Source organism: Pleurodeles waltl, chromosome 11 (assembly GCF_031143425.1).
Source record: "Pleurodeles waltl isolate 20211129_DDA chromosome 11, aPleWal1.hap1.20221129, whole genome shotgun sequence".
In the NCBI taxonomy this organism is placed as follows: Eukaryota; Metazoa; Chordata; class Amphibia; order Caudata; family Salamandridae; genus Pleurodeles; species Pleurodeles waltl.
In genome coordinates this window covers 814095428-814121910 of record NC_090450.1, presented here as the reverse complement: position 1 = coordinate 814121910, position 26483 = coordinate 814095428, and the positions used below count along the sequence as shown (strand labels likewise).

Here is a 26483-nt window from a genome sequence, read left to right as displayed (position 1 = left end):
ACTGAATTTTAGCTGTATTTTGGCTAATTTCTTGGTCTCCTCCAAGGGAACCCACAAACTCTGGGTACCTCTAGAATCTCTAGGGTGATGGAAAAAAGGACGCATATTTGGCGTGGGTAGCTTATGTGGACAAAAAGTTATGAAGGCCTAAGCGCGAACTGCCCCAAAAAGCCGAAAAAAAGGCTTGGCACAGGAGGGGAAAAGGCCTGGCAGCGAAGTGGTTAAAACCTGGTTGTGCAGAGTTGCATGGATCCATGTCGAAGATGTGTTGCACAGCTGAGGTGATGCATCGGTTGTGAGATGTGGCAAGGCTGCTTTGCAAGGGCCTGTTGCATTGAGGTTGAGAGTCCTGTTGACAGGGCTTGTGATGCGAAGGCCAATGTTGTGGATGAGTTGCGCAGTTGAGATGCGTCGGTTCAGAGGTGCACAGAAGCTGTGATGCAGAGTTTTGCCGTCATTGTCAAGACTGCCGTTGATTGGAGATGTTAGGTGCTAGCGCCGGGAAAAGAGTTGCACAGTGGAAGGTTTCGAAGGTGATACAACGACCCCAAGATACGGAATGCAAGTCTTTTGCGACATGCTCTATTCACGCAACAACTGTGATGCAACGGTTCTGCTCAAGGATGCCCTGCTCAGCAGAGGAGATGCGTTGGTGCCGATGGGGGATGCGACACTCAGCAAAGGATGCGTCAGTTCCACTGGTAAGCACCTCAGGCCCACTTCCAAGGTCACCCTTAGCAGGGTACACTCACAGATGGCAGAGTCCTAGTGCAGAAGCAGGGTGGCTGGAAGTCTTTTATATACCTGAGACTTCCGATCAGGAGGCCAGAAAACTAGCCCTTGGAGTCACTCTCGGTTCAGGGTTCAGGTGATGCAGATCCAGTCCTTCTCACCCAGACTAAGGGCAACACAGCAAAGTAGGAGTCCAGCAGAGAGCTGTCCAACAGAGTGGCAGTCCATCAGCAGCACAGCAACTCTTCCTCCTGGCAGACTATCCAGAGGTCTAGAAGTTTAATTAAGTGGTAGTGTATGGGGTCCAGTGGTTATACCCATTGGTGGCTTTAAAGTGGGGGAGGCTTCAGAGACATGCTTTTGAAGTGCACAGAGGCCCTGACTTTCCTGCCCTGGCTCCAGACTAACTAAAAGGGGTATGCAGCCCTTTGTGTGGAGACAGAACATAGCCTATTCAGATGTAAATGAGGCTGGGTCCAACTCCTCCCTCCCATCCTTCTAGAATGGCCCATCAAGTCACACCTAAGCTACCACTAGGTGTGGCTAACTAGATAGAGTACACAAAGCCCAGCTGTCATCCACCCAAGACATGTGTTCAGAGACAGGTAGGAGGCACCAAATGGCTAAAGTAAGAACATGGCAACTTTATAAAAGTGCCATTTTCAGAATCACATTTTTAAATCCAACTTCACCATAAGTTTGGATTTTAAATTATTATACCAGAGACAGCAAACCCAAAAATTCTATCTCTTCACAATTGGGACTGACACTAAAATCTAATAGGGTAACATTGATGTTATCATATGGGAGAGATAGGCCTTGCAGTAGTGAATGACAAGTTACTGACCTTCAGTAACCCTTTATCTGGTAGAGACAATAACTAGTTGCAGATTCCTTTTCTTGGAATTTCCACCAGGCCGGATCCGGAGATTTTTATCGAGCAGTAGCCCTGCACGGTGTTGATCAGCTCCACTTCTATTGTCTGCGTCCAATATGTCGCAGGTCCTATATAGGTGCCAAACCAGCGCGCTGACGTCAGTTTCTTTTCATGACATTTCCATGCCAGAAGCACAGAGCCATGAAGAACACAGACCACTAGTGTTTGAAAACTAAGGCCCTTAAAGGGAGTTCCTGTACCTAGAAATCAGTTCACAGAGTGTGGAGGATGGATGGGTCTGTAAGGAATATGCAAATAGATATTGCTGCTACCAGATAAAGCGTTACCGAAGGTAAGTAACTTGTCCATCTGATAGAGACATCTAGTTGCAGATTCCTTGCCTTAGAATAGATACTCAAGCAATACCATCCCCGGAGGTGGGCCTATGAACCAAGATCATACTAGGAAGTACTACAGGAAAGAGCAGGCAAAGTACACGCCCCTCCGGACTGGACTGTTCAGGCAGCAGTGTTTGGTGAACGTGTGCGAAGATGCCCATGGTGCCACTTGACATGTCAAGGAGTGGAACTCAGCATGCTAACGCAGTGGTCTCAGCTGTCGCTCTGATAGAATGAGAAAGCAAACCTTCACGAGGTTGTTTCTTTGCCAGTGCGTAGCACATTTTAATGCAGAGAACGACCCATTCTGAAATGGTTTTCTTCTGAACTGCCGACCTTTCTAAGCACCCACACAACTAACATAGTTGATCATCCTCCCGATGATCAAGGTAAAACCTTTTGGGTCCAGGCGGTGGAGTCTCTCCTCTTCCTTAAAAAGATGTGGGGGTGCTCCAAAAGTAGGCAAGGTGATGGACTGGCTTGCATAAAAGGGCATGACCACTTTCGGTACAAACGAGGCCCTAGTGCAAAGCACCACTTTTTCAGGATAATTGGAAATGTAGGGTGGCTTAGAGGACAATGCCTGCAGTTCATCCACCCTGCAGACAGATGTAATGCCCACAAGGAAAGATGCCTTCATAGTGAGAAGCCTGAGAGGACACTTGTGAAGAGGCTCGAAAGGAGGGCGCATCAAAGGTGTCAACATCAAATTCAAATCCCATTGGGGCATACTGAATGGAGATAGAGGAAACTCATTAGTAAGGCCTTTAAGGAACCGAATTACAATTAGAGACTTAAACAAGGAAGATTGATCAGACAATCGTAAAAAAGCAGAAATAGCAGACAGATAACCTTTGAGAGTGCCTATAGCAGAGCCCAGCTGGGCCGGAGAAGGGACAAACAACAAAACCTTGAAAGAGAGGAAGAAAGCGGGTTAACAGACTTGTCTGTGCACCATGCCAAACATTTCTTCCAACAACAGGGGCATACCGTTTTGGTGGAGGGACTCCTGGTTGCCAAGATTACATTACAAACTTTAGGCTGAATGGTCGAAAGCTGTCAACTGCAGCCGCTCAATCTCCATGCAAGAAAGCGGAGACTGGACAGGTTTGGGTGGAGAACGTTCGCCTGCTCCTGAGACACAAGATCCTCCTGAAGGAGCAGTCTGATTGGAAGATAAATGGCCATGCTCAAAAGCTCAGGATACCAGATTTTTCGTGCCCAGTTTTGAGCCACAAGGATTACTTGGGCCCAGTCATTCTTGATCTTCTTGAGAACTCTGGGAAGAAGTGGCATGGACGGAACGGCATACAGGATGATAGAGTTCCACTCAAGATGAAAAGCGTTGCTGAGCAAGTGCTGCCTTGGAAACTACTACTGACATTGCACATTCTCTGGGGAGGCGAACATATTTAACTAAGGCTCTCCCCACTGCTGAAAGAGACCTTGTGCCACCTCCGGATGGAGACACCATTCGTGATCAACAGCATTGTCGAATGAGTTTGTCCGCTCTGGCCTTCAGAGAGTCCACCAGATGTTGAACCATCAGGGAAATGCCTTGATGTTCCAACCACATACAGAGGTGAAGAGTGTCTTGACAAAGAGTCCACCACCCCACTCCACCCTGTTTGTTGCAGTACCACATGGCGGTAGTGTTGTCCGTGAACACCTTCTCTTTGAGAGAAGGAAGAAGTGCTTTCAATGCTAGTCTGATCGCCCTGAGCTCCAACAGGTTGATGTGGAGTCTGGACTTCACCAGAGACCAGACGCCTCTGATCTCCATCCCTCCCAGGTGGTTGCCCCATCCCATGAGTGACGCATCCGTCATTACTGTCAGATCTGTTTAGGGAAGGGAAAGGAATTTATCTCTGACTCAATCGTGGTTCATTAACCACTACTGCAGATCTTGCGTAGTTTCCTCCGAGATCAGGACCATGTCGGAGAGATTCCCTTAATGTTGCGCCCACTGTAACTTCAGGTCCCACTGCAGAGCCTGCATATGGCATCTGGCATGTGCCACCAATAGGATGCAGGAGGCCCAGCATCAGTCTCATAGTCATTTTCACCTAAATCCAGGATAGAGGCTGAAACATCGGTATAATAGCCTGAATATACTGGACTTGCCACTCACGAGCATAAGCTCAAAACTGTACTGGGTCTAGAACAGCTCAGATGAAACTGAAAGTCTGAGAGGGAGTCAGGTGTGATTTCGGCATGTTTATAGTGTACCGCAGCAAATGCAGGAGGCCCACCATAGTCTGGAGGTGGGAGACAACAGTATGGGGCAAGCCTGCCTTCAACAGTCATTTGTCGAGATAGGGGAAGACTGAAACCCCTAAACTGCACAGATAAGCTTCAACCACGGCCATCACCTTGGTGAACACCCTAGGGGTGCTGGTAAGACCAAAGGGGAGCACGCTCAACTTAAAGTGCTCATGGCCTACCATAAACCACAAGTAACGTCTGTGGGCAGAACGGAAATATGAAAGTGTTGTACAGCCATTTTAGTGATGTCTCTGAGCACATAATGTAAGTACTTAGGCCTGCCGTTTGTGCCCTTTAGCCCGGTTACATTTTATTCTGCTTCATTTTTATTATTTCAGAATAGGCTACATACATGGTGGTGTTTTATTTTCTTTATCTATTTGTTCATTCATCTAGGAAAGGCTTTCATTTCTTAGCAAGACATTCTTTTCACTTTGTGATTTCCTCAAGGTTACAGCGAGATAGGGTTGCCGGCACAAGTAGTACACTGCATCTCCAATGTTCACAAAAATACACACATCCTTATGTGGGGACATTTTATCAGAACATCAGCTATTTGATTATAAAACCATTTCTCTGTCCCAGCCATGTTAGAGGGAGATTCCAGTCAGATGAACACAACTGCATGCTGACTGACTTTGCTACAGCTGCTTGTTGAGACTACCGGTTCCCTGGCCTACATGGGGATGGTGTCTCCATAGACAACAGGCTTCCATGCTCAGGTGTGGGGGATATTGTCTTCCCAGGGGGGAATCCTGAAGAGGGGATTAGGGCTTATCCTGCTGTGCTCTAACATAGTTAGGTAGAAATTGCATATAGTGTACATAGTGACAATATGGTGGGACTTTTCCTGTGTTTCACTTTCCTTGTCACCATTTTACTTCTAGTATGTTTCATCATTATTGCATTTCATCTAAGATGCAGCTAATTCAATAAATCTTACTGAACCATTTTCTGGCTCTGTTTGCCTTTTCATGTGTGAGACTAATGTAAATGAGAGAAAAGGATAAGTTCTGATCCACCCCGATTTCCCTGAGAAGTCATTATGTCATGCGCCCGGTGGCCACAAACATTACCCGCTCTTGAGCAGAAATAAGGCGCTGTTAGTTGGCTGGAAAAGGATTAGGCCGACAGTCGTCAGAAAGTGTGAGATTGGATTCAGTTCCTCACAATTCAGGTAATGCTGTAGCCCAAATCCAGCAGCCTCATTAGGATGATTAGAGCCCACGCGACAAAAGTAAGCGCACTGCAAGCCCAGTGCTAACATCCAGTCTCCTGGGTCCACGGCGGATAGAACTTGAACAAAAGTGTGCATCCTGAACTTCTTCTTGAGAAAGAGATTGAGGGACAGAAGGTCTAGGATACAGCCGAGGCCCTTGTACGTTTTGGTCATCAGAAAGTAGCATGAATAGCAACCATAACCTACTTCTGGCACAGGGGCCCTCTCTATGCCTCCCTTGCCAAGACAACTGTAACTTTCTCTCGGAGATGTGCCAAATGATCCTTGTTCAGGCGAAAGTAGGACATTGGGATGGATGGAGAGGTAGTCTCGAAGGGGAGGGAGCAGCCTCTTCAGACTATCTGCAAAATCTACCTATCTGATGTGATGGACTGCCAGGGGAGCAGGTGATGGGAGGATCCTGCCTCCGACTGGTCCCTGGTGGGGAAGTGTCAGACTAGTAAGGCCTGGAGGAAGCTGCAGAAGGGTGGGTGTGGCAGACAGGCCAGACCGCTGGCTCCCTGATCCACAATGGTGGATCCCACGTCCCTGGCCACACAGAGGCTGGGCAGAATGTGCTGCACAGTGGCTAGAGGGAAATGGACGTGGCTGTGTACCCCTTCTGTAGCCAAAAAAGAGGCAAAAAGCAGACTGAGGGGGATGAAGGGCCCTCATGAGGCCCAAGGACCTGGGCATAGCACAGGAATCCTTGAACCACTCAAGCGCCAAATCTGCTTTCTCTCCGAACAGACGGGTGAAATCAAAGGGCATGTCCATAAGGTTAACACCGAACCCGAAGGCGTGCCAGCCAAGTTTGACTGCCCAAAAATGAGGCACATGGCCTCATAAATTTCATTAAGTTGGGCAAGGGTGACTCTGGCTCCCGGAAACTCGGGGAAACATGAAGCCGAACTAGACGCAGGCTCCGCAGATGGAGGCCTCGATCAATGATACTCCTGCGTCTCGTTGGCCGATGGACGAAGTTAAGTCAAAGAACGTTTTGCGTCCTTCGGTGCCTAGACTTACCTGAGCGTCCCGATAGGGGGGCTCCGTAACCGATCCTGAGACCTTCCTCTCGACTGAGATCGGGACTTAAGTGGAGCGAACGCCATCAGCTTTAGGGACCGCTGCCTCAAAGTCTACGGATTCATGGTCCGGCACTCTGAGCACAACTTCAGGTTGTGGTCACGCTCCAGACACCAAAGGCACACGGACACTGCTTGATGGAAGGATCCGCAGGGCTTACACCTAGTCAAACCCACAGAGACATCTCTCGATGCACCAGGAGTAGAAACACTTAAAAAGCTTCCACAAAAAGTCAACAAAGACCAGTTAAAAAGTGCCTGAGTGGTTGCTTTTCTTTGGATAAGCGCAGGCAGGTACTGAAAGAAAAGAACTGACATCAGCATGCCAGGGTGACACCTATAAGGATCAGCAACGTCCTATCCACAGGGACGACACCCACGACGGACGTGGAGCCTAACAGTGCCATCTCATAGCGTGCAGGGGTACTGAATGAGAAATATCTCTGGACACAGACATGCCTGAGGGAAATTTTCAGGTAAGGAACCTGCAACTAGATGTCTCTATCAGATAAACCATTTTGGTAGTTTTTCCTACCAGGATATGTAAAACCTAAAAGTACATACCCTGCTTTTTAAATACCTTGCAACCTACCCTCAGGGTTGCCAGGGTCTACCTTAGGTGTGTCTTATATGTATGAATAGGGAGGGTTTGGGCCTGGCAAAAGGGTCATTTTGTCAGATCAACAAAGTAGTGTACAACTGGACACAGGCTCTGCAATGGCAGGCCCAAGACATGGTTGAGGGGCTATGTAAGTGGGTGGCACAATCGGCCTTCCTTCATTAATTTAGTGTGGCATTGTCTGCGGATAATGTCCTTTTGGGAGGAAGTCTTCAAGGACATTAAATGCTATAACAGTACACTTTCCCCCACTGGGGGCTCTATTAGGCTACGTGAAAGAGGTGCCGAATGACAGCCAGTGCCTCACTTCCATGTTACCTCTGCTTGCCAAACGAAGAGTAGCCATACACTGGGGTAGGCGACCAGTCACCAATGTTAGAGCTTGGCTACGCAATGATGCATACTGCCAGGAACAACTTTCAGCATTCTGGGAACTAATGCCACCATGCTCCTGACCCAGAGGTATATGGGAACCCTCCAATCATACCTCCGCATTGAGTCTCTAACCTTGCCACTCACTAACAACATGACTGATGATACACATTTGACCTTGCGGGGGAGGGAGGACTGAGCAGGCCCGGATTATCCCTTAGGCACATATGTAACCGCTCTGGATGGGGGGCATATTTAACTTTTCCACTAGGGCAGTTCCTTCCTTACTTCCCCCTTCTGTTCATTATCATTTCTAATCACAACATCCAAGGTACACTTGTGAATCTATTGTTGTCATATTTAATGCACTGGCCTTGGCTTTGTATTGCTGATAATATATTGTATCCTAAGATGTAACCACCGAAATTTGCCACAAGACAACATCAGTTTTTGATTATTTTATTGATTGTGCTTCTTCTGTTTTGATGTATATAATACTACTCAAAAAAACTATAAATAAAAAGTGGGTGGCATATTCAGTGCTTCAGGTCCACTAGTAGCATTTAAATTACAGGCCCTGGGTATACATAGTACCACTTTACTAGGGGCTGATAAGTAAATTAAATATGCAAGTTGGGGCTAAGCAAATATTACCATGTTTCGGGGATATAGCACAAGCAGTTTAAGACTGGTTAGCAGTGGTAAGGTGCACAGAGTACCAATATCTGCAAAAACAAGGTCAGGAAAGTGGAGGAGGTAGGCAAAAAGTTGGGGGGAAGACCACCCTAAGGCTGTCATGTCAAACGTGTCTCCCCCAGCTGAAAGTGGGGAGAGCTACCCAACCCCTTTGGAACTCTCGGCGGAAGAACTTCGAGAGAACGTCAGCATTGGTGTGGTCTGACCCGGGATGGTGCTCCATCGTAAAGTCTATTTCCTGAAGGAAGATGGACCGCCTCAACAGTTAGGGGCTTTCACTCCTCATCGCCATGAGCCATCGGAAGTGAGTCCCTAACAGGTATTGCCTCAACTTCTTCTGTTTCCAGGTAACAGCAAAAGCTTCTCTCTTAATCACACTCCACCTCTATTCCCATGGAAGTAGCCTCTTGCTAATGAAGGCTACTGGTGAGTCTATTGCTCTCCATTCAACTATGCTAAGACTGCCCCTATGCCATGCTCTGAAGCGTTCATCTGCACAATGAATTCCTCGGAGAAGTCAGGAACCTTGAGTCCAGGTGCAGTACACATGGCCTCCTTGAGGGTATCAAAGGCTTACTGCAAGCATCTTTCCAAATCACCAATCTGGGCTGCTTCTTGCTCAGTTAAAGGGACAATGGTGCCATATCCCTCAACAAATCTTCAGTAGTATCCTGTGCAGCCCAGGAAGGCTTCTGTCTGGGTTTTAGGTGGTTGCCAGATGATGATAGCCTCAATCTTGGCCTGGAGGGGCTGCACTCTGCTTCCGCCCACCAGATGACCCAGGTACATAACAGAGCCCTGCCCTATCTGGAACTTACTGGCCTTGATAGTCAGGCCTGCCTGGTGCAGGGCCTGAAGCCCCTCACAGTGGTCGAAGTGTATAAGGGGATGTCATCCAGGTAGGCAGCACTAAAGGGCTCCTTACCAGCTAGGACCCTGATGAACAACCTCTAGAAAGCAGCAAGACCATTTTTCAAGCAAAAGGGCATCACTCGAATTGGCCCTCTGGGGTGGAGAATGCTGAACTCTCTTTGGCCCTTTCAATCACAGCAATCTGCTAGTATCCTGAGGTCAAATGAATTTTGAACGACCTAGCCTGTAAATGAGCTCATCAGGTTGGGAGATGGGGTGTGAATCCATCCTGGTAACGGAGTTGATACCCCGGTAGTCCACACACAACCGGAGTTCAGGAGCTGCGCACAGCGGGCAGCCTTTGGGACTAGCACCACAGGCTAGACCAGGGAGTTTTGGAGAACTCAATCACCCCTAATAACAGCATCTTGGACACCTCCTCCATGATACTGGCCCTCTCTTATCTGACAACCTGTGAATTTTGTTCTTCACAGGTAAACTGTCTTCATTGTTAATATCATGGACGCACAGGAGACTGAGTCAGGGGTGAGGGAGAACAGAGAAGCAAACTGTCCCAGTAACACAATAGTCGCCCTGCTGATCAGGGGTCAGGGAAGAAGACAGGCTGACACCTTCCACTTATTCAGTGTGATCCTGGGCAGAGAGGAGGTCAGGAAGAGGCTCGCTCTCCACCTCCACCCCTTCATCTGTCACGAGGAGCATGCTTGCTTCGGAATTCTCAAAGTGAGGCTTAAAGCAATTTACATGGATCACCCCTTAAGGAGTTCCTAAGAGTCTAGAGATACGACTCCCCCTTCTTCTCCTTTACTTTGTAAAGGCCAGTCTAGAGGTCCAGGAGACCTCTGGGCTTACTGGCTCAAAGACATGACCTATACTTTCTTGCCAGGCTGAAACTCCACCAGAGAGGCTTTCTAGTCGTACCAAAGCTTCATGACATCTTGCCTGGCCTCAAGATTTCTTTTTGCCTTCTTCCAAGAGCGGTCTATCTGGTTGTGGAGGGCCAGAATGTAGCTAAACAGGGACCGTGGGAGCTTCCTCCCACCCCTCCTTGACAAGGCTCAGAGGTCCCCTAACAGGGTGGCTATAGAGGAGTTCAAATTGGCTAAAACCTAATCCTTTACAGGACCTCCCTCTAGGCAAAGAGAAGGCATGCAAGGAGAGCATCTCACTGATACCTCATGGACTCAGGCAGGCCCATAAAATTGCCCTTCAAGGTTTAGTTGAATCTCTCCACAAGACCACAGGCTTAGGGGTGATAGGATATGGTTAACTTGTAGGTTACCGCAACACTCATCTCAAACGCACTTTGTGTACGCAAACATGAAGTTAATTCCTCTGTCATACACTACCTCCTTGGGGATCCACACACAGGCAAAGATCCCCATCAGAGCTGAACCACTACCACACAGGTGCAGTCACTCACCTTAGAGGGATGACCTCTGGGTAGCGAATGGCAAGGTCCACCAAGACTATGACTAACTTGCTGCCTAAGGCTGTTTTGGGGTTCAAGGTTCAATGAAATTATGTTAATGTCCACCCCTTCATAAGGGGTGCTAACTACTGGTATTGGGCTCAAGGGAGCTTTTTGCTTTTTCCCTGATTTTCGACTGGCCTGGCAGGTGGGACAGGACCTGCAGAATGCATCCAAGGCTGTCTTCATTTGGGTCAAAAGAAGTGGGAGACAAGCCTGGAGAAGGTCTTATCTTGCCCTAAATGTCCTGCCTGGGGTATGTATGTCATAAGCCAAACTCAGTAGGAAGGTCCTGTAGCACTGGGGGGCCACCAGCACACGGGCTGCCCCATTACCAGGAGCCTCAGGCTCACTATATAGGAGAACTTTCTCCCAGGAGATTAGATGATCCCTACAGGCATAACCTGCTGCCTGGGCTGCAGCTTGTTATCTTGAACCCTCAAGAGTGGGGTACTCCTGCGCAGTGCACAATTCCTCCCTGGTGGATCCACTCTCAACATGCCAGCCAGCCAGCTCAGGCAAGTCACCAAGAGTTGCAATGTCATCTCCAGTTGGCTCAGGAGCCTCCTCCTTCACCCATCAACCTTCACCATGGGAAGGCCAGGCACTGGTTTCCTATGACCCTTGCCCCCCACTCCCTCCTGGGCAGCTGTCTGGATCATTGTTCCAGGCTCCAGATGGCCTTGACCCCTTTCACGGGCAGCCATGGACCATGTAGCCATACAGACCCACTCAGGAAAACCCAACATCTTTAAGTGTGGCCTGAGCTCTAACTCACTCCAAGCAGTGTGCTGCAGGTAGCTGTTTAACAGACAATCTACAGGCATGGTAGGGTTCACAGCTACTTTCAGAGAACCTGAGACTTCCAACTCAAACTGAACCATAGACAACGGTTGATGGATCTCACGATTGTTGGCAACCATGACTTGGTAGAATGTGTTAGATAGGACCTGCTATGAAGACACCAGCTGACACTTCACAGTAGTCATGCTGACTCCTGTGTCTCGCAGAGCTTCTACCCATTGCCGATTGATGGTGATTCACAGACTATACATGTAAGCATTAGCAGTATTATGGGCTTTTGGCACCATCTCCTTATCCCCCAGGGAAACTAGAGTCACATGTCTGCCTCCCAAAGCTAACTGGGACTATCTCCTTCCCGAGCACTACACTCACCAACCTAGGTGTCTACCTACCAGTAGAGGTCTGTCTTCCCTTGGGACATCTGGAGTGGCCCTTGGTCCAACTGCAGAGTATAAGATCCTCATTGGAGTTCCTTTCCAGTTGCTGATGATACCAGCAGTCTGGAAAAAGAGGATGTGGCTAACTAAGGATACAGAACAGACACAGAATAATACTTCTTTGGTCAAAAAACAATCAGGACATCCATTTGACAGAGTTTGGAATTCGGGATCACTAGGCCAGAGGGCACTTTAGGAGTTGGAGCAGGGGTTGATTGGGCCACGTGTTCAAGAGGGATTCATTTTTATTGTTTTGTGAACTATTGTGATGGGTATAAATACATACTCCGTGCCATCCAGGACTTCCCTTCAGTCTACATTAAGTAGGAATAAAGGTGGATTTGTTCTACTCTCCTCCATTATTTTTTAACTAATTCCACAATGCTTTTTACAAAGATCCAACCAGTACCTGCATTGATCCTAAGCCACATGACTGATATCTGGGATGGAGACTCACCTGCCCAGGGATTGTTCTTCAGGGCTGGAGCCTGGGATCGGGTATGGTGCACCAGAATCATCAGCTGGGGTACAGGGAGTAGAACCAGGGAGATACACTGAACTCCACAGCATCAGGTTCCGCACGTGGCACACAGGATACAACACCTGTAAAGAAAAAAAACAGGCGCAAAAAAGAAACACTTAACTACATGCACAAAGGGATACATGATAGATGCCCATATCAGCAAAAGATAACATTATCTTTATCATGGCTCTATTCCTATATGTTGATGTGGATTTTGGCTTTTTTTGTATATACGAATTGAAAACTTGTAAGGAAAGAACAAGATATGATTTATTATGTACTCTAGTGTGCCTTAAATGTTGATTGATTGTCTGTCACTCATTGACTGGGCAGGTTTTTGGGGAGGAGGAGGTTTTCCCCTATAAGAGCACAGATTTTCTGATACTATTGCTGTATTCCCTTGTCAATTGGGTCTTTGAGCACCAGGTTTTCCTATGAAAACACCCCTCCTACGTATTTCTTTATATACCTTCCTGTTTTTGGTTTTCCCCCGATGACTGAGGGGGTCAGCAGGAATGTATCAACAATGGAAAAAAAAAAAAAAAACTTACAGACTAAAGACTAACAGGTCATGATTAAATTAAAAAGTCCTTCCTTCTTGATTCTTTCTTGTTCTTGATTTGGGGGTAGATTTCACAGCAATTGAGAATGAGAAAGAAAGGCAGACTAAGGAGCATATGGCAGTGGAAATAAAAAGGCCGTAAAGAACATCCAGGGCAAATTTTGCATGGCTTGCCGGGAAACCTCAAAGACATAGTCCCAGTACAATACCTGTAAAGTGGTCAACATAGATCAGCATATAGCTTTGAGAAGTCTAACCTGAAGAATCCCACTGCCACTGTCCTAGTTGAGTGTGCCGTGACACCGCATGGAGGAAAAGTATAGAAGTGGATGGTACATTGCATTACTCATCTGACAATTGGGAACTTAGCAGTCATTCAGCAAGCATCATCACCTCGGAAAGCCAAAATGGTTGGTCAGTAGAATACAAAACTCTGGCTTTGCCAAAACAAACGTGCATGGTGCGGCTCGGGTTCACATGCATGATGTTTATTCCACCAAGGAGGCAAGGGAACAAAAAAAAACATGCCAGAAAACTTTCAGATGACATTCTGACATTACTTTTTGGAAAAAGAATTTGGGCATGAGGCGTGCGAACAGATTGTCCCTAGGGCAAACAGTGAAAGGTTTAGAGCCACCCAGCGGTTGCAGTTTACTTAAGCACCTGATAGGGGAATTTTTAATTTAAACAAAGCTAGTGGCTCAAAACTGTTATTCATCAACTTTATCAGAATTAGGTTCAAGGGCTACACGGCTGAGGAGCACGTGACCAAATGAAAATGATACATTAGGTATTTTCATTTCCTCTCCAGATGATGGCCTTATTGGATGGAGTAGAGGACTGCCAAACGCTGTTCAAAAAAGCATTAATGGTCACTCAGTATATCTTTTGGTGGTGATTAGAAAGACATGTTACTTACTTTTGCTAAAGCTCATTCTAGTAGAGACTATCAAACTGCATATTACTCACTTTTAGAATATTCCTCATGCATCAGACTACAAAATCTTCAACCGTACTCCTGTGTGCCAGTTGGTGAAGCCAACAATGTTCTGCGCTGGAAGTGACATGCATGGGCCTATATAGGTGCCACCGATGCACACAGACATCCGTTGCTTTCTGATTAGTCCAAGTGGGGAGGTCGATGAGGAATCTGAAATTAAATATACTTGCTACCAGAAAGAGTGTTTCAGAAGGTAAATAACTTGTTCTTCTGATACAGACATCTAACTGCAGATTTCTCATCTTCTGAACAGATACCAAAGCAGTCCCTCCCAGATCATGGGCCTGTGAAATGGCTGAAACCCAAAATGTCCAGCAGGACGGAGAGGGCAACTTGATGCCTCAACAGAACTGACTGTATAAACAATAGCACCGGTAACACACATGTAGCTCCCTGGCAAATATCCTGAAGAAGCACTCTGCGTGCCAGTGCAGCAGTAGCAACCTTGTCTCTTGTAGAGTGACCCTCAAATTCCAGGGGCTGCTTTTTAGCCAATCTATAGCACGTTAATGCAGAACACAATCCAGCGAGAGATGGTTCTTTTTTGCACCACCTTGCCTTTCTTTGCTCCTGTGGATTCAATTAAGAGCTGATCCTCCACTAGGCATTCCATGGTACAATCGATATAGATGCTGAGAGCTTGTTTAGGATTCCGTCAACCAAATCTCTCTTTTTCCTTAGGAGGGTGAGATGAAGCAAAGAATGTCGGGAGAGTACAGCATTGCCCGACATGAAAGGGAGTTACCATCTTTGCAAAAGGGGGGCTCGAGTCCAAAGAATGAGCTTGTCTGAGTAGAAAGTGGCATAATGAGGGTTAAGAGAGATCACTTGTAGCTCACTCACTCTGGTGGCCAATTGCTATGGCCACCAGAAAGACTGTCTTGAGGCTAACCAACATGAGATGACTGCTGTGCATAGATTCGAAAGGAGAACACATGAGAAATGCTAACAGTAAATTCAAGCCCCACTGGGGAAAACTATATGGAGAAGGGAGGAACCATATGTTGTTAACCCTTAAAAAATGCATCATAACTTGTGATTTAAACAACAAGGACTGGTCTGGTAAACATAAAAAGGCTGAAAGAGCCAAAAGGAACCCTTTAACTGTCCCCAAAGCAAAGCCTTGCTGGGCCACGGCAACACAAACAACTAAATCTCAAACAGTGTGGCATTAAGTGGCTCATCTTACTTGGCAGCGTACTAGACCACAAACTTGTCCTAATGGTGGACATATACAGACTTGGTCGAGGGACACCTGGCTGTCAGAATAATATCTATCACCTTGGGGACAAAGATTAAAAGTGTTCCACTGTTACCGCTCAATCGTCAATCAAGGAGGTGGAGGGTGCGCAGGTTTAGGTGCACAACCCTGCTGCTGCAACAGGAGATTCTCCCAAAGGGGCAGTTTGAAGGAGGACAATGGTCATGCTCAGGGGTTAGGGATCATATACTCTGTGCCCAATCCGGAGACACTAGGGTGACTTGGGCCAGGTCACTCCAGATCTAACTCAGGCCAGGAGAGGTATTGGCGAGAAGGGAAAGAAGAGCCTTAAGGTCTACTCTGAGTGAGCCGCTTTAAAAATTCCAACGTGCAGAACTGCTGATATTGCATATTTCTGTTGGTAGAGCAGTCAAGCCAAGGTTCTCCACATTCATAGAAAAAATCTTGCGCCACTTCTGGCTGTAACAGCCCTTCGTGATATGCAAAGCGTCGACGGCTGAGCTTGCCTGCCCTGGCATTCAAGGTACCAGCCAAATGCTGTACCACCAGGGAAATTCTTTGGTGTCCCAGACACGTCGAAAGGTACTGGGCCTCCTAGCCCAGGGCCCACAACCCCACCTTGCCCTGCTTGTTGCAGTACCACACGGCAGTAGTCTTGTCTGTGAACCAGCCTCCCTTTGACGGATGGCAGGAAGCATATAGCTTGCAGGTCGAACAGGCTGATGTGGAGTCGGAGCTTCGGAGGGAGAACAGGGGCCTCCGTCCTCTACTACTTCTAGGTGGGGCCTGGACCACTCAACCCAGAAGCAGTGCATCAGTCACAACTTTCAGCTCTAGGAGGGGTAGGGAAATGGGTCTGCTGCTCACCCTATTGTGGTCTAGCAGCCATTAATGCAAGTCTTCTGCATTTTCCACGAACATCTGGACCTGATCTGAGAGATTCCCCTGATGCTGTGCCCACTGGGACTTCAGATCTCACTGCAAAGCCCTTATATACAATTTGGTGTGCTTGACAGAGTCATCCTCACTGAAATCCAGGACAAAAGCTGAAACATCTGGATCATAGCCCAAATGTCCTGGGCTCTCCACTTCGGAGGACAGGGCCAAATCTGCAAATTGTCCAGAATGGCTCTGATGAAGGGGTGAGTCTCCAAAGGAGTCAGGTGTGACTTCAGCACATTGATAGTGAAACCCAACAATGTTAGGAGTTTCACCATAGTCTGTAGAAGGGAGCCTGCTTTCAGCAGCCAGTCATTGAGGTAAGGGAAGACTGTGACCCCCAATCTCCGAAGATGTGCTACAACCATCATCCCTTTTATGAACCCCTCAAGGGGCACTGGTGAGGCCAAAGGGAAGTATATTAAACTGGAAATGCTCCTGTCCCACTGTGGACCACAGATTGCGTCTGTGGACCTGGAGGATGGGGCTATGAAATCAAGCATCCTGCAGGTTCAACACTACCATCCTGTCTCCAGGGCCTTGGGGAGGCAAGACCTGGGGCTAAAGTCAGCATTTTAAATTTGTCCTCCCACAGGAAGGCACTGAGAGGGAGAAGGTATAAAATAGGGTGGGGGCCTCCTAGCATTTTCGCACAAGAAAGTAGCAGGAATAACAACCACAAACGTGCTTCTCATGTCCCCATCCTCTCCACGGCTCCATTGGCTATAACAGCCTGCAATTCTTGTTGTAAAAAGGGACAGATGGTCCGCTGCCAGCTATTTTTGGGATGGTGGAAGGGGTTGCTGGGTTTTGAGGAATTGTAAGGCATAACATTGTTGGGAGATCTGCAAAGCTTACTTGTCCAATGTGATGGCTTGCCACCCTTGCATAAGTGCCTGATCCTATCTCCAACAGGGAGGCTGTGTGAAACTAAAGGCACACTAAAGAGGTTTGGCGGTGGCCGGAGGGATGACTGACTGGGGTGCCCACTGTTCCCGGGGCCTCTGGGCACTACTGCCACAATAAGGCGGAGGGGAGTGCTGTGGCGGCTCCAAGAGCTGGCGATGATGAAAACCACTACCAAAGCCAATGAAAGGGTGAAACGGTTTGTTCAGCTGGTGTAAGGTGGGGGGTGAGTAACAATCAAACAGTATGGCCTTTAAACTAGTCTGGACATCACCCGAAAACCCAGTGGACCACACATCTACATGTGCCAGCGGAGGGGGACACTGGTGTCAATGACTCTGCCAACAGAATCAGTTGTATCATGACCGCAATATATCATAAATCTGAATTTTGCTTTGTGTCAAGATCATCTTCAATGGCCATGAGACCTAATGATATGGGTTTCCTCAGGTACAACTGGCAGAACCTGAGTGACTGAATACTACAAGATGAGAGTATAGTGGCCCAGAAGGTAATTGAAATGTACTCATCACAAGAAGAGACTAGTGGACATGAAGACTTGTTTACAAATGGTCTCATTCCACTTGTACTCTCGGTCGGGGATTAAAGCAGGTTGCATTCGGGTTCACCTTACCAGCTGAAGTCTAAACCACACAGTTCTCTGTGTGGGACGCTGGATCAGGAATTTGGGATCCACAGTGTGTGACAGTGGATATGGGTAATCTGGCAGTTGACTGGAGGCTTTGAACAGGCCTTAGCCCAGGCTGCCAAGAGGGTATCAGTGACAGCCTTGTTAAAGGGAAGCAATGGCTTAGGACTGGTCTGCAATAGCTGGACACCTTAATAAGCATATTCCTCTTCCCCTCTTGGGTGTAAAGCTGAATATCTAGGATCTCAGCAGCTTTCCACATGATTATGGCAAATGACTGACATTCTTCTGCAGCAGGGCATTGAGGAGAGACCATGCCAGTGTCTGGAGAACTGCCCAGTCAACTGGCATCCGGAAGATCTTCAGACCAATTGCCCTTGTGGTAGCCCTGAGCAAATTCATATCCAGTATCATACATACCGTTATCTGAAAGAGTACCAAGAAGGTCCTGCAATAATGATGTTCTGCCTTGAGGCAAGGGCACCATGACAAAATCATAAGGAATTGCTGTATGAGGAGGCATAAATGGTGTCAAACAAGGCCTCAGTTGAGGTTGGAATAGCATACATCAGTATCAGCAGATGCTGCTCCTGCGTGGGTCCTGTTGCCAGGGAGGGTACTGAAGTACAGATCGAGGAGGTGATCCAAAGGGCCCAACAAGCTCCAAAGTAGGTCATGCCAGCTTAAGTCTAGATGGTTGGCCTCATGCAGTAGAACACTACCGGCTGGAAAGACAAAGGCAAGTTGTCAGTTAGTTCCTCCATTGATGGGTGGTAGTTCCATCACCCTTTGGCTTTGGACATCCATTACTAAGCAGAAAGAGTAGTAACAAGATACCACCAATTAAGGACAGCATAAGTGGTATGCTTACAAAAAGACACAAAAAAGGCAAGCAAATAAAAGACAGAATTACGCCAAAGACAGTCTGGAAAGTGCTGAACAACGCTGACCCAATCGCTTTAAAAAAGTGCCCAACACTTGTGGTGTTGGAAGTATTAAAAATTTGTCTCACAAGTTCACCGAAGTGCTTTGGAAAATTGGTATTTAAAAGCGACTGTATCTTGGTGGATGAACTTGCCACTTTAATTCAAATGTTTCACAGTCAGATACAAGCCCCACATGTTTTTGGAACAATAGTGAATTCCGTGTGCTCAGCTTGTCGAAGTTAGTATTAAAGGTAGGAATGGCAGGCTACAAGCTTGCTACCCTATTCTCAAGTGTGGGGAGAATAGTACGTTACCACAGCAGGTCACTATTTGAGAAACAGTAATTACATATGCCACACCTGTTCTCAACCCATAACTGCCTTGATCACTCAGCATCAAGAAACTTCCACAGGAACGTAAGTGAAACACTGGGTGAATCAAGGAGACAGGAACTCTCTTCAAGTAACATGCCAGATTGGCCACTGATGTGTTGCTTTTGCCGTACAATGTTACCTGTTTACAAATCACTGAGCGGCTTACAGAAGTTTCACAATCACTACCACTGAGAAAGAAATCTTCTCCCCCTCAAACATTTGTAATCGATCACTGTAATCAAAAGGTAATTTCCACATCTTGTGTATAAAACTCTCAAATCTGCCTACCGGAAATGTTTCAAACATGCTATGAACTGAAACATCGAAATCGGCAGAGATGCTATTTTGCGAGTTAACCACACTGCTCACAGTGTTTTATCCACTGTAAAAGGCAACTTTTCTATATTAAGCATTGTGTATGTTGCATCCTTCTTTGCCATTATCTGCTGTTTGTGGGTCAAGTTATATGGCAAGAACAACTCATTTGAGTTGACCTTTTCAAGGGCACGCAGTTTGACTTTAGAACCTGTAATGTCCAACTCAATGGCATTATGGATCTAAGCGGACTCTGACCATGCTGTAAAAAAGATATTTCATTTTGTATGATGTCAATGGCAGAAGACACAATGTTGTTTAGTGTGTAAATATGAGTGGACAAGGTATTCATTCTATTATCAACTACAGCCAATGCCTTTTCCAAATTAGCCTGATCTATTTGCCTTAAATAAGTAGCAGCTCCCATTTGAGAACAACTACATATTTTGTTGTAAAGGGCATACACACATCTTTTGGAGTGTGGTGTTCTAGGACCTAACAAGAATTCTTGCAAATCCGCATAATCAGAGAGGAGAAAAAGGTGTTCTTTTACAGTTGTCAAGATGGAATGTTGACATCACTTCCCAACACTGTGAGTAGTGATAATACCTGTAACTTTGTGTTTCGCTGTACCAAGCATCTGGTCTGCTTGCTGTAAAAATCCAGTGTAGAGTTTATAAAACACACGTGACAACCACCACTAGGACCTGAAAGTGTGGAAGTAAATGTACCATTCTTAACCATACCATTGAGCTGTTCCTCTGTGTAATTTATTCAACTTTGCCAATTATTACATTTTGCAATTGAAAGCATACTGGGTGCATTCAGTTCTTTAATTTAGCTAATCCTAGGCATGTGGTCTGATGAATAATGTCATTCATTCAGAAAAATCATCTGCAATGGAATCAGACAGTCTTTAAATAAGGTGTTTCTGCCCTGCACTTGCCAATCCTCAGTTCCAGAAACAGATTTTAAATCTTTTTTTTCTTTCCAATGTTCATAGTCCTTAATGACTAATTGGGAAACAAATGCATCAAAATAACGTAATTTGGTATTAGTCAACATATTTTTCCTTTTTCAGTAGACAATCATTTGAAATAATAGGATACAGGATCTGAACTATCATGCCCAGAAAAAAAGAGAATGTGTCTGAATATGTTCTAGGACTTCCCAGTGGTGGAGTCAGGGAACGTTCCCATTGCGTATAGTTAAAAATTGTAAGTGGGGTGCTAGTTCTATGTAGGTAAGGATGTACATAGTGATGATAACAGAACATTTCACCATAATTTGCAGAATTCAAGTATGTGTACTCACTTTCAAAAACAGTATCAGAAAGCATTGAAGAAACTGTTTTCACATCACAATCATCAGACATGACCCCGGGTGTGATCACATCATCCAATGAAATTTTAAACACACATGCAATTTGAATTGTCTCTGTAGGAACTGGAACAGCAAGGGACAAGTCTCTTCCCACTTTATGTGAAGACAAATGAGGCTTCAGCACCTTGAGTACCAGTTCAACAGCAGAGCATTCAGGAAAATAATGCCCATTTATAAGCAAGAAGAAAACTATTACAAATCCAATCCACAGGAAAAGGCCAAACAAGGTAAGTTAAATCCACAAGTAAGACCATGTATGCTAGGAAGAGAAGCGTCAGTAGAATCTGAAGAGAAGTAATCAATGTCTACAAAATACCCAGAAGCAGTCTGTCTGAAAACAGGAGCCTCAGGAGATGAAAGAGAACTGGGTTCATCTAAATCTCTAAATCTGGGTCATCATAAATAACTCAGTTGATTTGAGAAGTTGTAGCGAATGTTAGACGTACATCTGGTGTGTTTCTGGTGCCTGAAGTAGCAACTGGAATCACCAGAAGTTAATTTTCCACCCTCCCCACCTAGGGGAAACAATGTTAGTATTGCCTCAACGCTTGAAGAGGTATGGTAGTGAGAGGAAAAAGGGAGCTACCTAGGAGTCCTCGAGGCCTAACATGGGGGACAGGCCACATGATGCAATCTGACTTGATCAATGGAGACAAAGCGTTTTTCTTTACAACCCAGCAAGTGGTGGTAAGATCACAGCTCTGGTACCTTGAATTGCAAGGGCTGGCACCGATACACGGTATGATGGGCTAAACTTTTTTTTCACCGCAAACTTTTCTCTGGCTAGATCCCTAAATTTTGGAATCCAACCTGTGGATTCCTGTGTATCCCTCATTTCCACAACAGTTGCGTATGTAGTAGAACGCTAATCTTGGAACTTTTGAAGTTCATGTAAAACAGTGAGATGCTCATTTACGTCAAAAGGTTTTTCTGCCACTCCTGCGCCAGGACTGTCAAGATCTGGGACATAGATATGGATGCCAAACAAGACTTTATATGGGGTTCAGATGCCCACAGGTCTTCTGGGCAGATTATTTATTGCTCTCTGGATTCCATATAGGTGGTGGATCTAACTGCGACCTGAACCTAGTACTCTAGCTGTTAAGGATTGCTTTAAGTCTTGGTTTTTCCTCTCCAATATTGAATTTCTCTCAGGGTGATAGGGGGAAGAATAATGCACAGCTACACCCAGGTTTCCCATGGTGTCCCTGTATGCCTTGGAAGCAAAAGCAGGGCCCTGATCCGAGAAGAATGCAGCTACTGCAAATGTCTCAATGAAGACTTCCAAATATGTAATAACAGTGTGAGGGTCAGCCCATCACTGTGGCCACACCCAAAGAAACCTGGAGCAAGAATTTACAGGAAGTAGTATATATTTAAATGCAGCATCCTAATTTAAAGGACAGCAGGGGTCCAGGTATACACAATGAAGTGGCTTGTTGGAAACTAGGAGGGGTGTCTTCGGACAGCGTTTGATGGCAGAGCCTTTAATTTGTTGGCAGGTGTCACAACTAAGGACAAAATGTTTTGGCTGTTCGTACAGATCATTTCAACAATAGTGTTTTTGCAGCAAAGTAACTGTAGCCGTCACAACAGTATGGGCAGAGGCAAACCCTTCATGTGTTTCTTTAATTAATTCTAACCTGCTGTCTTGTTGGGGATCACCCACCCCTGGGATGGTCACAAAAAGAATGTTTTGGGCACTTAAGCGGTCTGAATATGTTGCTGGATATGCTTTAGGTAAAAAGTTCGGTTCGCTGAAGCGTTGACGGCAGACATTCTCTTCATCCACCCTCTTATGGGAACAAGCAATTGCAACTACTGTGGCAGTAATCTCTGCGGATGTGGCTACTTCACCAGCCATTGAATTCCCTACAACTTGTATTCCAACACATTGATGACCCAATGCATGTATTACATAGGCCCATAGCAGTCTGTCTTTGAGTTCTGACACCTTTCCCCAAAGCATTTTATGCTTGATAGTATTTCCTTTAGAGTCTTGGAATCCATTTAGGCACAGCAGTGCAAGTTTTCATTATAAGACTGGACACAATAATATGAATCACACACTATAAGTTCTCCATGCCTCATTAAAACAAACAGTTGTGCAAGTTGCAGAGTATTGCTGTTTGGTAACTAGAGCAGGTTGAGCTGAACCATCAGTGTAAGTAAAATATTTTTATACTGATCAAGGGGCAAAATGTCAGTGGGCATATGGCATTCCAGTTCATACTCTCCTATTTGCAATTTAGGGTCAAACATATAGACTACATCAGTGGCAGTCAAGGAAGGGCCCTATTGTACATATCTGGGATGAAAGGCATTTGGATTTGGAATGCTGGCTTCTGTGACACCCACTAAGGCTGGGACTGCAGTGACAATGATGAGCTTTCTCCCAGCCAGTGGTGTTTCGTTAAAGACAGTCATCTACATTGCAGTCTGTATTTTTCCAGTGGACGCAAAACACATTTCAGCATTGGAATATAAATGTGATTTATATGCAATCAGCACTAAGTCACCCTTATTGAAGGTGACATAAGTAAAGTCAATGGCACCTGGACCAAATTTGTTTTGTTTATAGGTGTGTGTATATGTGTTTTGCTTCCAGCATTTCTGTCTGTAATGATCTGAGTATTTTTGTGTTTTCTGGTGTGCAGTGTTTGCTGGAAAAGTCAAGAAGAATTAAATTGCCCAATGGTTTTATGCGCTGAGCACATTCTAGTATGTAAATTAAGCAAAGATAGAAAAATCATAACAAGGATTGTAAATTTTTTGATGGTGTTTGGTGGTTGCAATTGTGCACACTTTGAGGAAGTGTGGTGCCAAGCTCTTCCCTTCATGTGATAGCTTATATCACCAAAACAGGACATTGATAAAGGCTATTTTTGTTTTCCTAAAACTGAATCTGTACCATATTCAGCAAATCCCAAAACAATGTGATCTACTCTGGCTAAATGAGTGTTTAAGTCATCATCCTTCAAGTATACGGTCATTGACATAGGACAATTCTTCTGGCTCAATAACATTTGATATTGATGTTACACGGGCAGAGAACAGTCCTGGACTGTTCTAATACTCATGTGGAGCTGGCAAAAACAGAGCTGACCGCCGAGCACAGAAAAAGTGGTTAGATCCACAGCTTTTATGCACTATATTTTGGCAGAAAAACCCACTGGACATTTCCAAGCATGTTTTTTATTTTTTCCGGACAATATTGTTCATTAATGCTCTATTGTGTGAATTTTGTATTACAAATGTGTGTGTGTGTAAATAGTTAAATGCCTGTAATCTCAGAGTATTCTATAGGGATTATCCAGTTTTGCTACTGGTAACAAAGGGTTGTTTATTGGGGATAAGCAGGACTCTATTACTACCTGGTAATCAAGTTGTGAGAGACTCGCTGGGGCTTCAGCTTCATGTTTTATAGGATATTAGGTTTGCTCTTGTGGGCTGGACCTTATGGGTATTACATGATAGGGAGAGACCCTATATTAGTCCACATGGTTGCGGTATAGTGCTGCATATTGTGCAAGAGCCCAATCTGAAGCATAGGCTTGCTTTACTTGCTAAGTAATAAGGATTGAGAAAGATAGTAAAATCATATCTCCCACTTGTGGGAACGTTCTGACAAATTCTGGAGGCCAGTTTTTTCAGCTACAAGAATGTCTTAGCTAAGCATTAGTGTTTCAAATTAGATTATTTTAATTGTATGAATTATGTTCCCCTAAATTTGAATGTTCAAAATGTATATACGTGGTCTGGAGGAGCAACTATTCTGTCTGGGGTTTTGACTTCTATGTAGTCGTTAGTTGCTCTCACATCCAGAAACTCTTGAAGATTCTGGCGAACTATTGTGACCTCTGCTGCACTGTTTAGCAGAGTCACTGCCCACATCCTATTTCGCAGCAACGTTCTCAATAAGTGTGGTATATTTTGCCAAAATTCCTGCAACTTTCATCTTTTTGAATTGGGGTTTTTGTTGAGGAAGTTTCTCTTCCTTTTTTATTATGATATCAGATGACCATTAAGTCTTTTTTTGGTTTCACATACTCCTCTTGCCTGTGATCTGACCGCCCTGCTCTCTTGGACCACTTGTTGGTTGAGTCCTGAAAGAAACGATAAGGGTGTGTTTCAGCATATTGATACCTGTCAGGCTGTTTCAAATTATCACAGATACATGAATTATAACATTTTTCAGAGCTCCCCGGCTGAGGAGACTCTCCCTGTGATTTCACTTTGTCTTCATTAGATTTTTATTTGTCCCAGCATTTTTTTATTTTTTTTTAGAAGAATCCTGTGCTTTTTTGGTATTATCTTTTTCAGGATTACCTTAAAGTTGTGGCTTTATTTGATCTGAACCCTAAGTTATTGCGACCTATGCACGTATAGGTCTCAGCAATAACGTTTGGTAGCTTGAACTCCTGATCAATTAAAGGAACTTTTGCGAGACGGTGGTGAACCAATGCTACTGCTTCTCCTTTTGTTTCCTAAAATAACTAAGGATACTGTGGCCAAGTAGCCAATTAACTTCATCCCCAAATCCAAGGCAGAGGGAAGCCCTGTACTGTTTGGTATCTGTTTCAATATAACTAGTAACACTGCAAGAGATTGTGTACCACGTCAGAATGCCTAACATAAATCACAAATATAATACATACAGCAAAAGGAAAATATTACTTACCAGTAGACATCTGTTCTTGGCATGTAGTACTGTAGATTCACATGCTGTGCATAAGCTCGCCATCTAGTGTAGGGTTCAGAGTAGTACAACTTGTTTTTGTTCGAAGAAAGTTTTTGAGTCAGCGGATCAAGTGACGACTCCTCTCAGGGATACTGCGCACGGGCATCAAGTCCTTTGTTAGATTGTTTGTCCGCAGGCGGGAGAGTGAAGTAGTGAAAAGAGTAGAATATAAAAGATTTCCATGCAATGTATTTACATATGTACATATATATATATATGCAATTATATATCTAATTGCAATCTGCACACAAATAAGGGGAGGAGGGAGGGTGCATGTGAATCTACAGCACTACATGCCACAAACAGATGTCCACTGATAAGTAACATTTTCCGTTCGATGGCATGTCTAGCTGTAGATACACATGCTGTGCATAGACTGTGAAGCAGTCCCTCCATAAAGCAGTGGCTAGTGTGTAGGGGTTGCAATTGCTTGAAAAGGTTTTTTAAATACAACTTGTCCAACATTTGCCTGTTGTCTGGCAAAGACGTCTACACAATAATGTTTAGTAAAGGTATGTGGTGTAGATCATGTTGCTGCTTTACAAATGTCTGCCATTGGTATGTTGCCAGAAAAGCCATAGATACACCCTTTTCCTAGTGGAATGTGCTCTAGGTGGTACGGGTAATTGTTTTTAGCTTTAGTATAGCAAGTTTGAATGCATTTGACTATTCACCTTGCTATAGTTGTTTTAGATACTGGGTCTCCTTTATGTGGTAATGAGAAAGCCACAAAAAGTTGTTTTGTTTTCCTAAAATGTTTTGTTCTGTCTATGTAGTACATAAGAGCTCTTTTGACATCAGAGTATGTAGAGCTCTTTCTTCTACTGAAAACTGGCAGTTCTATTGCTTGATTAACATGAAATTGTGAAATGACTTTTGAAATTTTGGATTTGTTCTTAATACCATCTTTTCTTTATGAACCTGAAAGAAAGGTGCTTCTAAAGTTAGTGCCTGTAGTTCACTAACAAGCCTGAGAGATGTGATAGCAATTAGGAATGCTACTTTCCATGAAAGGTAATGTAATGGGTGTGAGTGTAGTGGTTCAAATGGTGGAGCCAGGAGTCTTGTGAGTACAATGTTTAAGTTCCAAGATGG

The 26483-nt window shown here is 45.1% G+C and overlaps 1 protein-coding gene across 18 annotated transcripts in view; it reads right to left on the bottom strand.

Annotated features, from left to right (window-relative positions):
* The window catches only part of MTMR3 (myotubularin related protein 3), a 1044680-nt gene that overhangs the window by 155404 nt on the left and 862793 nt on the right, over positions 1-26483 (bottom strand). For all 18 annotated transcript variants that reach the window (XM_069214606.1, XM_069214607.1, XM_069214612.1 and 15 more), the window contains one exon: positions 12306-12451. In XM_069214606.1, coding sequence (XP_069070707.1) covers positions 12306-12451 — 146 coding nt within the window. The remainder of the gene's footprint in view (positions 1-12305; positions 12452-26483) is intronic.